The sequence below is a fragment of the Engystomops pustulosus genome, chromosome 11 (assembly GCF_040894005.1).
Source record: "Engystomops pustulosus chromosome 11, aEngPut4.maternal, whole genome shotgun sequence".
In the NCBI taxonomy this organism is placed as follows: Eukaryota; Metazoa; Chordata; class Amphibia; order Anura; family Leptodactylidae; genus Engystomops; species Engystomops pustulosus.
In genome coordinates, this window is record NC_092421.1 from 27,009,936 (window position 1) to 27,024,619 (window position 14,684).

At 42.8% G+C, this 14,684-nt stretch overlaps 1 protein-coding gene across 1 annotated transcript in view; it reads left to right on the top strand.

Annotated features, from left to right (window-relative positions):
* Positions 1–14,635, top strand: part of NFKB2 (nuclear factor kappa B subunit 2) — a 33,364-nt gene extending 18,729 nt beyond the window's left edge. Inside the window, exons 13-22 of the mRNA XM_072130909.1 lie at positions 324–465; positions 719–833; positions 1,404–1,611; positions 4,156–4,325; positions 5,282–5,384; positions 7,423–7,658; positions 10,183–10,249; positions 11,392–11,564; positions 11,651–11,762; positions 14,084–14,635. Of these exons, the coding sequence (XP_071987010.1) occupies positions 324–465; positions 719–833; positions 1,404–1,611; positions 4,156–4,325; positions 5,282–5,384; positions 7,423–7,658; positions 10,183–10,249; positions 11,392–11,564; positions 11,651–11,762; positions 14,084–14,235 (1,478 nt within the window). The 3' untranslated portion in view covers positions 14,236–14,635. The remainder of the gene's footprint in view (positions 1–323; positions 466–718; positions 834–1,403; positions 1,612–4,155; positions 4,326–5,281; positions 5,385–7,422; positions 7,659–10,182; positions 10,250–11,391; positions 11,565–11,650; positions 11,763–14,083) is intronic.
* Positions 14,636–14,684: the final 49 nt, after the last annotated feature.

Below are 14,684 nucleotides of genomic sequence, written 5' to 3' on the forward strand. Positions count from 1 at the left end.
GAGCAGATTCACACTGCCGTGGTCAGTCCATGCATCACAGACTGTGCAATGTCCTGTCTAACATAGTGCAGAGGATGGGATCATAGTGATATATAATCCAATGAGTCCCCTCTTCCATGCAGAACAGCAACACTGAAAAAAGGGACTCCTTGTATCATTTATTACTATGATGCAAGGAGTCCCATCCACAGAGATGGACCAACCACAGCCATGTGAATCTGCCCTAATGGTGAAGACTTTGTAATAAAACCGTATAAGTTTAGGACTATAAAGAGTGCTTCATGTTCCAGACAACTGATACATTTACTGTTTTGTCATCACAGTTCACACCTGCAATATGAGAATGCTGTCTCTTGCTCAGCGCACATCCAAAGCCTTAATGGACTATGCTGTAACTGCAGACCCTCGCATGTTGCTGGCTGTACACAGACCCCTGGCGGCTACACACGACCAGAATGGCGACACGTAAGAGAACCTGTCACATTGCACATACACTTGTGACTGCAGGAAGCATTCTATAGAGTAGGGAAGACTGCAGCTGCAAATGAGCACAGAAATTAATTAATTAAAGTTAAACTTTTCATACAAAACAATCTGGAAATAATCTTGCCTCATAGTAATCTGCCTGTAGATCACTGTGCGAGTTGAATGTGAAAGGTTCTATCCACGTAAAATGTGCTACCACCACAATTATACTGTATATTCCTCCCATCACCAGGCCACTTCATCTCGCCATCATACACCAGCAGACAGCGGTCATTCAGCAGCTGCTAGATGTCCTCCAGGGAATGCCAAACCAACACATCTTCAACGCATGCAACAACCTGCACCAGGTAACCACTATTTGTCTTCACGTTGAATTTCAAGTACTTTTCATGAGCTCAGATTTTCTTCTCCAAACAACAGAATTTTGATAAAAATTTCACCCTAATTTGTGTTTATTTAAGCGTTTATGTCAGGGGTTTGTGCATAGATTTTGCTTTTGAAAAATCTGTCAAAATCCGCTGTTTGTAGAGAGTAAAGTCATTTGACACTTTATCAGGTTCCTTTATATCTCAGCTGTGGATACAGGACAGAACGCTGATTTACACAAACTGCATAGTGCAGGAAGAAAGGTAGGGAAAAAGAAGGAAATGGGAACAGAATTCTGTAATAAATAGTTAGTCAATAGTTCATTTATTTATGTAGTACACACAGATTATGCAGCACTGCACGGAGTTTGCCAAATCAGTCCCTATCCCCATGGGGCTCACAATCTACTCAAAAGTGTATTATTATTATCTGCACTATTCAGTTATACAGTATTGTAAGTATTGTTTATAGTTTAGTTACCATTTATTACAATGTAAAGCATATTTGACAAAAATAAGGGATAACGTCTGAATGTGTGTTTTATTATACAGACTCCCCTGCACCTTGGGGTAATCACCAAGCAGTACCAGGCAGTCAATATGTTGCTGAAAGCAGGAGCTGACCCCACAATCCTTGATCGCTATGGGAATTCTGTGCTTCACCTGGCAGTACAAGCTGAAGATGTTAAAATGCTTCATGTCTTGTTGGAAAATACATTCTCCAAATACAAGCATCTCCTGAATATGCCAGACTACAATGGTGAGTGATAAAGTGAAGTTTACATTTCTTACCTGCACCTAAAGATAGTCTTATACAAGCTGCACGCTATGCACATTGTGTGGCAACATTTGCACATGTGGCAGGTTCCTATAGAGCTCTAATAACGGACTGACCCGTTCTTTTAGCTAAAAATAGTTTCACTTACATCCACATAAATCGCCTTTTATCTTATATTCCCTGGCATCAGAGGGGGCGTGTCCTGCTCGGCCGACCCCTCCCATCTACTGCTTCCCATGCCTTATGCCTCCTTACTGGTCACAGTTCATGTCATGTGACCAGAGTAACATCATCTCAGGTACTGTATTTGACCACATGAAGTCACAGCAGCCTCCATGAACTTCTACTCCTCTCCATCCTCCATGGAGGCTGCTGTGATTTCATGTAATCACATACATGGTGTACAGTTTGCTTAAGGTACAGAGCCGCACTGGCAGCTAATTTTAGGTGATGTGGGGAGGACTTGTAACCCTTTATCAGCAAACATTGTTAGTCAGGGGGGTTAAGATATGGTGACAGGTCTTCTTTACAGGGGTTTTCCATCCTTGTGGTATTGATGTGGACAGGTCATCAGTATCAAAGTGGGGTTCCTGTGGGTTACAGTGACTGGAGCTGGAAGCTGCATATGTCTGAGATTAACTCCTGTCTCTTGTATTTTTTATGTATAATATGGGACTGTAATTAGTGGCCGAGGGTACTGTATGTTATACACAAATGCAATATTACATGATATTGGCATCAAACATGGCACATTAACAAGCTTCTAATTTACACTGAAAATGGATAAAATATAAAATGCTCTTTAATGAAAATCTACCATTTGATGCTTTATGAACCAAACATACCTTGAGAATGCTGTAGCTACACTGATGCAGAAACATATCTTGTTTAATCCCTGAACTGAGTGGTTTTGCAGAAAAAACTATTATAAAATTATGATGATGAGGCTCTGTCACTCCTGTGGCTGTCCTGGTGCTTCTCCTCTCACCCTAATTATACACTGCTCCAGCCTTGTCCCACCTAGCATAAGCCGAGAATACATCATCACTGTGTTGTCCCTGACAGACAGAGGTAAACAATCGCTGCACCATCACCCAGCTGCTGTGTATGAGTCATACAGCTCAGGTTCATTAGTCCTGTCTGGACAGTTCAGGAAGCTCCTGTGTATGTAATGTCTTTATGTACAGCAGCCAGGCTGCACCCAGCATTATGTTGTTATTATTTACCAAGGTCCTGAATTTTATAATTGGCATTATACAAGATATGTTTCTGCATCAGTGTAGCTACAGCATTCTCAAGGTATGTTTGGTTCACAATGCATGAAAACAAATGGTAGATTTCCTTTAAGGCTGACACACGAACGGGTGCCGTATGGTGGCACGATCCCACAGGCTGCACACAGAGCAGAGGGTGGGAGTCCCTTCATGATATTTCTTTATCATTTTTCCTCTGCCGGCCGATCAGCCGCGCTTGATCTGCGTTAACTATTACAGCTCTGGCATGGCTGCCTGGCCGCAGAGGAAACGTCCCTGCATTATATTTCTATGTAATGTAGGGACTCCTGTCCACTGCTCTGTGTACAGCCTGTAGGATCCTGTCACCATACGGCAGGTATACACATGCACCACACATTTGTGTGTAACCGGCCGAAGGCTTTGAAACCCCAACAAAACATTATGAGGTCAGGGGTTATAATTGCTGCACAAATGGCCGGTGGGCATCCTGCAGTGACTTACAGTAATCACAGTACTAATCTTATTCACATAAAATGTTATCTACTGTATGCTGCGGGTACTGAACCCTTGGTATTGCTGTGTATTGTAAGTGCAGAATTCATCCTTTGGTGTTAGAGAAATGTTAGGCAGGTTGCACACCAGCAAGTTTGGTCTGACAAACCCTGTTTGTGTGTAGCTTTACCAGGCTGGATGAGAAGTAGAACTGGACTCAGCTCATCCTTTCAGTACTGTTGCTCTGTGCTTGGGCCTGTTAATCTAGCAGAGACACACAGCGAGTTTGTGGGATCCAGCTCCGTCATGTACAGCCTGCCTAACCCATGCATAATAACACAAGTGTATGTGGAGAGTGCTTGTGATCTCCTCGTATTCATGCATTTCACCTTCTATGTCCCGGGTGGGGGGTCTACCAATACACTATTTAGCTCTCCAATCTATGATATAGGAACGCAGTCAATTTCAAATGCTTGAATCATGACCTGCGGCTTCAATCAGTTAATGAGAACAAGATCCCCTTCTGATGACCTGTGGGGATCCTTTCTCATGATCGATGGCGATCTCTAACTTTGCATCCTGAGGTTCTGTGAATAGGTGATAATAAAGTTGTTACAACATGTACCTGGATGTAATTGCTTGTGATTTCTTATGCCCATGGGAAAGCGGCGTTGAGCGGAGGAGCGGTGGTTGTGTACGTCTGTCATTCTCATGGATAAACACAATCCGGTGCAGACCTCGCCCGAGCGATGTGATATCATGTAATACAATGTATTAACAACATGTGCTCTGCATTCAGGCTTATACCCCGTGCACTGGGCTGTGAAAGTAAAAAGTGAGAAATGTCTGGAGTGGCTGGTGAAGAGCGGAGCCGATGTCAATGCTGCCGAGCGCAAAAGTGGAAGATCCCCCTTACACATTGCTGTGGAGATGGACAACCTCAATATGGCCATTTTTCTCATCAAGAAAGTAAGAATCAGAATGATTTATTATTAATCAAAACTGTGACTGTACCATGGTTGTGCTTACCAAACAGATCCATAGGGGGGATACATATATGGGATATGGGCCTTCTATCTTAGGTGTGTAGATTGTGAGTACACCAGGACCCGATATCTGTAGAGAGATGCAGCATAAGGGCATTGGTGTGGAAAACAGTAGCTTTCATACAAATATGATTTCAGAGATAGACATGTTCATGTGTAGGCAGCACGGTGGCTCATTGGTTAGTATTACAGCCTTGCAGCGCTGGGGACCTGGGTTCAAGTCCCTTCCAGGTCAACATCTGCAAAGAGTTTGTATCTTCTCTCCTTGTTTGCGTGGGTTTCCTCCAGGTCCTCTTCTTTCCTCCCACACTCCAAAACATACTGGTAGGTTAATTAGACTCTGAGCCCCATGGGGACAAGGACTGATTTGGTAAGCTCTGTGCAGCGCTGCGGAATCTGTGTGCGCTATATCAAATCTGCCTTGTATGACAGGGATTTACCGCAGATTTCTGTTTGAATTTTCTATGTGTATTGGTTACGGACTTGTAAAGATGTAAGGATCTCCGGTTGTCTTGTTTATACAGAGGGTGAAATGCATGTGCAGTTTGTAGGTGTATTCACACACGTCCTGACCTCATGCAGTGCTGACTGTGCAGGCTGTGAGCATCACAAGTTGTTTAGTTTACAACTAGGTCTGGAGATTTGATAGAAGTCTGGATGGAAATGAGAATATTTTCATTTTTGGATGACTTTTCATCATAGAGCGATTAAGCGGATTTCATCCTCTATATCACAGAGTGCAGGATTTATTCATCTCAATTTACAATTCTCATAATATTTCGGAGCAGAGAACACGTCTGTTGACCACCAGTTGTGAGGACACTTTATAACACAAAGTGCATAGCTAAACTGTTATTCTTCATATGTATTTTATTTTAGCTCGGGGCAAACGTCAACACTCAAACATTTGGAGGAAACACCCCTCTGCACCTGGCAGCCAGTCTTGGGTCTCCAGTCCTTACAAAGATGCTTATCAATGCAGGTATTACTATGGAAGAGAAATATATATACAATGGTAGAATTATAGATGTGAAATACAAGGTAGGTAGCCTCGATATTTTGTTTGGTGTGCGTTCACACATTCAGTTTTTCAGATGCTGGGTTTGATGTCCAAATCAGGAGCGGAGTGAAAAAAGAGGAGGAGCAGCAACTCCTCAACAATTACCATCCACACCTGCTTTTGTCTTCCAAAACTGCATCTGAAAAACTGACTGTGTGAACGCACCCTTAAGCTATCTGTGGATGGCCTTTACACATTGGGGGAGATTTATCAGATGGATATTTTCTATCATCAAAATTTCATTTTTTAACGTGATGACAAGTTCCCATAGCCTTTTAATACTATTTTACAATTTTCTTTTTTAATTAACATTACTGCTTTATAAGTGTATAATGGTATAGATAGCAAACTGCATCGAGTCATGGAGATGTCTGCAAGTCCCTGTATCATCATCATCATTATCTCCACACTGCTCTTTCCCTCCTTCTCCCCCTCCCTCATGTAGACGTGAGCTGATCTGAGACTTGTTTGCAGCACTGTCAGCTCATATTTACATGAGAGAAGAAAAAGGAGCTGGCAGGGCAGAGAGAAGATAATGTTGATGATTGCAGCCTTGCACAGACACCATCAATCCAGTTTTCTGGCAGGGCATTTTATACCTCTAAAAATGAGTGGAGAACCATTAATGTTAGTTATAAAAGCAGATTGAAAAATAAGATCCCATAGACTTTTTAATACTGAAATGTGTATGTATGAAAGTGTGAATGCACAAATAAAGCCAGAGCTCAGGCTCCCCATCAGTTGTAATGAATGTATCAGATCCTGCACACACAGCACAGTGTATATACAGGGAAACCTTTTTGCACAGGAAAGGGGAGGTCTGCAGATAAGGGTCAGCTTCCATACAGCATTTACAGACGACCTCTGGATGTTGGTAACTTACTGTACTCTAGCCCTAGGCTATAAAGATCAGCTGTAACAGTTATTAAAGGTGTCTGCAATGAAGCTTTATTGTTAATCGTGGTTCTTATGACAATCCAACATTTTAAAAACCAAAAAATTGTCTGGGGTTACAATTATAAAATATACAGTTCTGACTTGCATACAAATTAAACTTAAGAACAAACCGACATAACCTATCTTGTATGTAACTCTGGGACTGCCTGTATATCTTTTTCTTTGTGGTGTAATAGATTACTGTCTGATGCAGAGCTCCAGTGCTCTGTGCTGTCAGCTCTGTGTTTCCCCTGCCTTGCCCTGCACTAGATCTCTGTATAAGCAGCAACACTGATTCTGTCTCCTGATTGGCTGGGTTGTTTGTGCATGTTCATGTGAATGCCCTCAGTTCTCTGGCCTCACTGCCCTAAGCTGATGTCACAACCAGGAAGTCCCGTCCACTTCAGGAGAAGCGGAGAGAATTTTACAGAAAGGGCTGATAGATATATGATGCTTCTGGCTTCCTCCTATCCTGAGATAAATCCTAATACAGGCAGTCCCTGGGTTACATACAAGACAGGGTCCATAGGTTTGTTCTTAAGTTGAATTTGTATGCAAGTCAAAACTATATATTTTATAATTGTAGATCCAGACATTTTTTTTTGCCCCAGAGTTTTTCAAAATTTTTTTGCTGTACTGTGACCAAGGACTATTAATAAAGCTTCATTACAGACACCTTACAGCTGATCATTACAGCCTGGGACTATAGTCAAGCATCCAGAGAGCTTCACCAGAGGTCACAGGGGGCAGAGGGGTCAGTCTTTAACTAGGGGTCGTCTGTAAGTCGGGTGTCCTTAAGTAGGTGAACGCCTGTACAGGTATTGTTGGAATTGTTGTCAAAGACTCTCTCCAGCTTTGTTGAACATTTTTTTTCTAGTTTTTTCCTTTACATTTTGTACATTTTGTGTTATTCGTGCTATCTTTATTAAAAGATCATTTGTAATAACGTAGCCATTGATACATACATACATTATTGTACCATGTGGGCGGCTTTGTGTTGAGTCATATCCTTTCTGCTTGTCAGGTGCAGATGCTTTGCTACAAAATGATGAGCCTGTGCGCACAGCAACGTCCAGCGACAGCGATGACACGGATAGTGAGTCAGATGTGCAGATGGATACAGACTCGGACCAGCAGGGGGACACCGATTCAGGAGAGGACGAGACCATGGACTCGGATCAGGATAACAGAAGAATATGCTGTGGTGTTAAGAGACGGTATCCTGGACACACACCGCTAGATTTAACTCGAAGTCAAAAGGTATGGACCATTACCATGAGCATGTGGTATTTCCAGCAAAAAGGCATCGAAGGCCAAATCAGCCAGTGGATCCGTTTTTTGACTTAATCCCACGGATTGCACCACTTGTACGGAAGGGGAGTCCTTGCATTATATAGAACTATGAAGATGACTTTCCGTCGCCCGGGAGATCTGCATCATTGGCAACTGTTACAGCCTCTGTGCTGCAGTTCTGTCGGCAGATGGGAAGTCATCATATTTCGGTATAATGCAAAGACTCCCCTTCTCTACAAGGGGTGCAGCTTGTGGGATCAGGCCAACATACAGGGCCATTTCTCTCCATCATGTGGATTTGGCTGTACCTCATGCTTGTAGTTGCTTCTGTTTGGGAACATACTTTCAGTACAGTTGTTGTGAGGCTCTACATGAATTGGGATCTGTGCCGCGCAGGTGGTGTCCGTCTTCTTCTTGTGTCATGAGTATAAGCTGCTCCATCTCACTTACCTCTGTTATGTGTCACTGTCATGGGCCGTGCGCTTTGTCCTTGTAGAGAATTCATGTATATTGTGAAAGAGCTTGGCTTGTGTCCCCGGACGTGTCAAATATATGACGCAAGTCTGCTGTGTGCAATATGTCGTTTAGATTGGGAGGAAAGAGTGGGGCCATTTATTTGCAAATTTTGCAACTTTATGTCCTCCATAGATCAATTGCACAATAGGAACACTAGGACACAGGGAGGAATGGAGGACATGGGTGCACTCACACCTTTCATAGAGAGGAGATGGGAATATGTCTTACTGTATAGTCTACTGTAATATAACTCTTGCTGGGTTTTATTATACTCTTCCAGTTAGGCCTGTGTTCCCATATTCAGGTTTTAAAATGTAACCGTCATTATGTGCAAAAATCATTTTGCCTCTCGGTCCTCACTTAGTACCTCTTTTGGCCCATAGCAACCAGGGTTTCCAGCTCTCAAAATAACTACAATCAGCAAGATGGAGGAGCAGGACCTGCCTCCTGTCACCTCATCACCGGCACCTGCTGCCGACCAATGAGACCAGAGCTATCTATCTATCTATCTAAAAAGTAGAAGATCCAGAGCAGCACAGCTAGCGGTGGGTGCAGAAGCCGGCGATCCCTTGGCCAGGGTCTCCATTATAGGTTCAGTGAAGAGGCAGCACTCCTTGTAGTAGTGAAAGGGGTGAAGCTTTATTGCATAAAAAGCGACGTTTCGGTGTACTGTTACACCTTTATCAAGCATGCTTGATAAAGGTGTAACAGTACACCGAAACGTCGCTTTTTATGGAATAAAGCTTCACCCCTTTCACTACTACAAGGAGTGCTGCCTCTTCACTGAACCTATCTATCTATCTATCTTCTATCTATATCATATCTATTTATCCCATATCTATCTGTCTATCTATTATCTACTCATACCTATCATCTATCTAATCTATCTATCTATCTAAAATGTTTATATCTATCTCCTATCTATCTAAGTAACACTCCAGCACAGCACATGAGGGCACAGCTTGCAGGTTGGAAAGTCTCTCGTGCCACTTCCTTGTGTGAGGTGATGGGTGGTGGGGAGGCTGCAGTTTGTGTCTGTGTGGATTATGTGTGTATACACAAGTGTAGGGAAAGCTGAGGGAGAGATGAGAGTTTAGGTGTTTGGTCACCACATTATTTAGGGCTTCTCCCTGCACATGACTGCTGGATCACTGAGACATGAGGTGATCAGCTGTGAGCAGGGGAAGAGATGGGTGCGTGTCTCTCCCTCCGTAGTCTCTTCTCCTTTCTGAAGACGGAATGTCCATAGTAACAGACATATGAGAGATGACTGACGTCTAGGGGAAGTCTGCAGAATACAAGAGGAAGGGGCAAGATTCGGGTAACTAATCCAATTGCAAAAGGGCTTAAAATGACCTGCCCTACAATATTTTTTTGAAATGACGGTTACACTTTAAGATGCAGTTTTGAAATCAAAACCAGGAGTGGAGTTCAACAAAAAAACTGCTCATCCTGACCTCCACATTTTTTTTAATTTTTTTTTTTATGGGCCGGGTTCCTACAAAAGTCTGACTGCACTACTTGGATAGTGTTAGACGGCGTACTCACTGACTTTCTGATCAATTTATAAATATAAATGTAAATGTATATAATTCTAACAGAAAAGATTCCCCCAAATGGTTATTTTGTGCGCAAAACGAGTGTTATAAGCCTCTGCCATATGAGGAGAGGTGACTGATCGTCTTTAAAGCGAACCAAAAACGCCCCAAACACCATCATGATTAGGATCCCGCGGCCTGCGTGTCGCAGCTAGTGTACAGCATCCCGGCTGCGCTGTGTTGGGACCTATTTGGGTTCCCATATCGATTGGACAGGTCTTCTTTAAAGGTTAAATGTCCTTTTTATAGTAACACGCTTTGCTTATCTTAAGCCTTTTCTTAGGTCTGTAGTTACAAACACTCTTCTGGCAAACTGTTACTTTGTCGATATGACTGAACTCTACTGTAACAAATGTATCGATGTCCCTGTGTCTCAGGTGCGAGATATCTTGTCTCAACATTCATCTGGAGGAACAGCAAGAAGTCGAGCAGGACCAGAGCCAGGTATTATTACACCTTTACTTCCATTGTGTATTATCCTACAGATCAGTCCTAATAGATAGTGCTATATCTATATCTGCTAAATCCACACTCTGCACCCAATGAGGATGTATTGAGTCCCTGCGCCTCTATATATTCTCTAAGTAAATGTCATGTTTAAGATTCCTCTACACAAAGCAGTGGGCATTGTACAAGGCAGCATATGCCAATAAGTGTGCACAGAAACTTACTCGTCGTTTAGACCACCGAACCTAAAAACATGCCATTGCCTTAATGTATGAACAGAACACAGGGATGCTTCACACTATGGAAGGCAAGGAGTACATTTAAGGCTACATTCACACTACAGTATGGGGGACGTATATGTGGCCAATATGCGTCCCCCATGCACTTCTATGGGCTCACGGCCCTGTACGGGAGCGGTATGGTGCAGCACACGTGCAGCACCGTACCGCTCTGTAGCCCGGGGAAAGATAGGACATGTCCTATCTTTCCCCGTAATACGGCGCCGCGGCCATAGATCGCTATGGAGAGGGGCGGGGGTGAGCGGCACTCACCTCCTCCTCTCCCCGCGCTGCCGTGTGCCCGCCGTGCTACGGTGCGGCGGGCTCACGGCAGTGGGAATGTAGCCTAACTTTAAATACACTTTTATCTGTTAATATATAAATATATATATATGTGTGTGTATATACATATATATATATATTATATACACACACATTTCTTTAATTGGATGTTATAAATACATTTTTATTAATGTGAAGATAGTTACCCATAAATTTAGTCATGTTTGGATACGACCATCCGGCACCTTGGCAGTGGTGAGCAGACATACACTATTGAGCCCAACCTGACCTCCTGGATTTAGTGTACATTACCACGGGTCAGGTGTGGAACGTGCAGTAACGCCCGGACATTTCATAAACAAATTGTTTTTCCATCTTTGTGCAATCCCTCCAGCAGCAGTGGTTGTATCCAAGGACAGCAATGTAATTTCTAAGGAACGCCAAAGCTACAATTATGGGAAATTAAAATAATTTGTGAAGTTAATAACATCCAATTTAAGAAATGTATGTATATGGCAGGCGAATTAAATTGCATGTTAGTGCCCAGATGAGAATAGCTTTTTACCCTTTTTATTTTAGTTAATATCCTCTCCCTGGAAACCAATACTGTGCAGCGTCTGGAGAGATTGTTAAACGAGGGTCAGACTGGATCGGATTGGACAGAGCTGGCCTCACGTCTCAGGCTTCAAAGCTTAGTGGACACTTACAGGAACACGTCCTCCCCAACAGAAAGTCTTCTGCGCAGTTATGAGGTAGGTTGTGATGGTTTGTGTTAGATGCTACTCTGTGGGATAGACTCTGTTTCCCCATTAATGGTCTTTCCTTTTTATTCTCTAAGCTTGCCGGTGGAAGTTTACTTGGGCTAATCCAGACTCTGCAGGCCATGGGGCTGAATGAAGGGGTGGAGATCCTACGCAAATCCGAGAGCCACATCAAGCAAGAGAATCAAGGTAAGTACCAGAGCACTGTGCAAGAGCCACCAGAGGCCGACCTCTTCCTGGTACTTACAAATACATCCCGTGTCACTGACAGACCATCAAGTTACACAAAACTCATTATAAATACATAAAAATGATACTCAATATTCACAATTCATACAGTGCCCATCATATACTTGTGATGCAGCCAGTGACCAGGGGATTGGATCTATTCCCAGCTCTAGATGTGTATTGGGAATAAATCTAGGATTTCAGTGTTTGAGTATTTTCGTAACCTACATCAGTCCTGAAGTACATTTTAATGCTTGTGATTTAGGGCACATACATAGAACTAGTGAGTAGCCTGTATGTGTGTAGCTCAGCCGTTGCAGGGTTGTTTGCATGTTATATAACAGCAGAAGAATCTTCTCTGCGGTATTGGTTTGGTTCATTAAAATATGTTGCTAATCCCCACTGGATAGTGACTTGTCTGCCTCTGTCATGTCACAACATCCATATACAAGATTTCTCCACCTCCATGTAATCTGCACACTGGGTATTAGCATTTCTTGGAGCGGCAGATCTTAAAGGAAACCTAGGAATTAGATTCCTTACTAGCCCCACAGCACAACACGCAAGTTACACTGCAACAGGCCAATGTATCATTTTATTGTACAGGCTCCTACATGTTTAGTAGCTGTGCACAAATCTCTTTACTTTCACCAATCCTTCCCCCATTACTGCGGCACCCGATAGCACTGAGCAGCGGTCACTGATGCGACATTTGCAGAACATGTATATAAAATGTAGTGACATCTATCGTAGTCATCCACATTCTGTCTCTTCCATCTTATTTGTAGTGTTTACATTACAATATATTAGGATGCATTTTATATCCCTCATCTTGCCATTTTTATTGGACTGTGTCCATATATACAGGATTTAAGTACTATTACTGTGCTCTTCCTATATGTGCATGGTAGGAATAGTTAGTGGTTAGTATTACAGCCTTGCAGCGCTGGGGTCCAGGGTTCAAGTCCCAGGGTCAACATCTGCAAAGAGTTTGTATGTTCTCTGTTTTTGCCTCCGGGTCCTCTGGTTTTCAAGAAAGCTAAAATTCAGCAGGGGTATGTAAACTTTTGAGCACAACTGTGTATATGTGCTGTGTCCATAGAAAAAGAGTAGTAGTGCTGTGCCTATAGGATAGGATAGGAGGAGGAGGAGGAGGAGGAGGAGGAGTAGCAGCAGCAGCAGCAGCAGCAGCAGCAGCAAAGGTGTCACAAATGAGACCTACAGAGTAAACACCCAGGCATAGACAGACACAGAAACATGCATATCATCCAGTCACACGTGTGCTGTCTCCTTATGACTATAGAGAGAGCAGGGCTGCACTCTCCTGTGTACTAGGAATACAGAGAGAGCAGGGCTGCACTCTCCTGTGTACTAGGAATACAGAGAGAGCAGGGCTGCACTCTCCTGTGTACTAGGAATACAGATTGAGTTGAAATCCATGGGAGTACTGGGCGGCCCCTCTCAAAGTGGCTTCTAATTAATGAATGTCAAACAAAGTATTCATGACATGATAATATACAAATTATATATAGTTTGTAGAAGAGCAGTATAATGCTATGCTGGTATGTTCTGTCCTGAGGATCAGGGTGTTCTCTAGAACAGCAGATGTCCTGCTATATTCTGAGAGCTTCAGCATCATCAATGCTGTGTAGAAATTACATGTAAGGTGAAGAGTTACACTGGGCTGTCCCACAGCTATAGTTTATCATCACACACCACCGTGACCCACCAGGTGATGATGTACAAATATGAACTGCTGTAGGGTATTTGTATCAGAATCAATCATGATAAACCAGGGACACTTACTCATAGATCCAGGCACTGTGGTAATCTTCTTATATGTGTTATCCATGGTCTTCCTTCTAAAATCTACTTTTACAATTTTGCTAATGAGCCTTAGGGGCTCTGGTGGGTTTCCGGAGACCCTCAGTGAAGTCTTTTCACTTGCTGTTACAATGAGCAGAGCATGTTCTGCTCATTATAACAGCTTGTGATACTGTAGTACTGAGGGTCTCTGGAAAAACACACCAGAGTCCCTAAGGCCCATTTGCACAATTTTGAGTTTGATTTTAGAAAGGAGGAGGTCATAGATAACAAATATAAGAAGATTCCCACAGCCACAGTGCCTGGATCTATGAGTAAGTGTCCCTGGTTTATCATGATAGATTCTGATGGTAGATCTAACAGACAATTATGGTGAAGTTGTATCTATAAATAAAGCGTCTGGGGCAGAACAGGTTGGATACAGATCTATTGGTGACAGGACATGTTTTCTTTTCTAGACCTGGAAGCTGATAGTGGGTATGGAAGCCAATCTGTGGGCAATGAACAATCTACAACTTCGGAACCTCAGAAACCTTCCCCTTCTGGATCTACAACATTGTCTCCACCACAGGAACTAGCAACAAGGACAGAAGCCACAAGCGGACAGTAGGACTATGACTTCTAGTGATAAACTCTGAAACATTGAACACGTAATACCTGGTGGCTGATGGGATGATCTGTGGATGGATTCTTTCTCTTTCCTGGCTCTTTATTCTGTGTGATCACATTCAGAAGTGCAAACAACGAGGAAACCAAAACCAAGCATATCTAGAGAGTCTGGAGTTCTGCACTTGGACTGAAAACCTTCTGAACCAAGTAAATTGGAGCATTGAGTTCACGAGATAATATATCACCCATGACTTGTTATTCCAGTACTAGCCCCCATTATCTTCTAAAGCCTTGGTTCCCAGCCTGTCCCCCTCCAGCAGGGGAGCCATGGGCTGCAGATCAATGCTTGCTGTTATTTAAAGGTTTGTTTTACTATAAATAAATATATTTTATATGTGAAATTTTTTTTTGTTTCAAAGTTTCTGTTGTTAGGGGGTTATTGAAAGCATC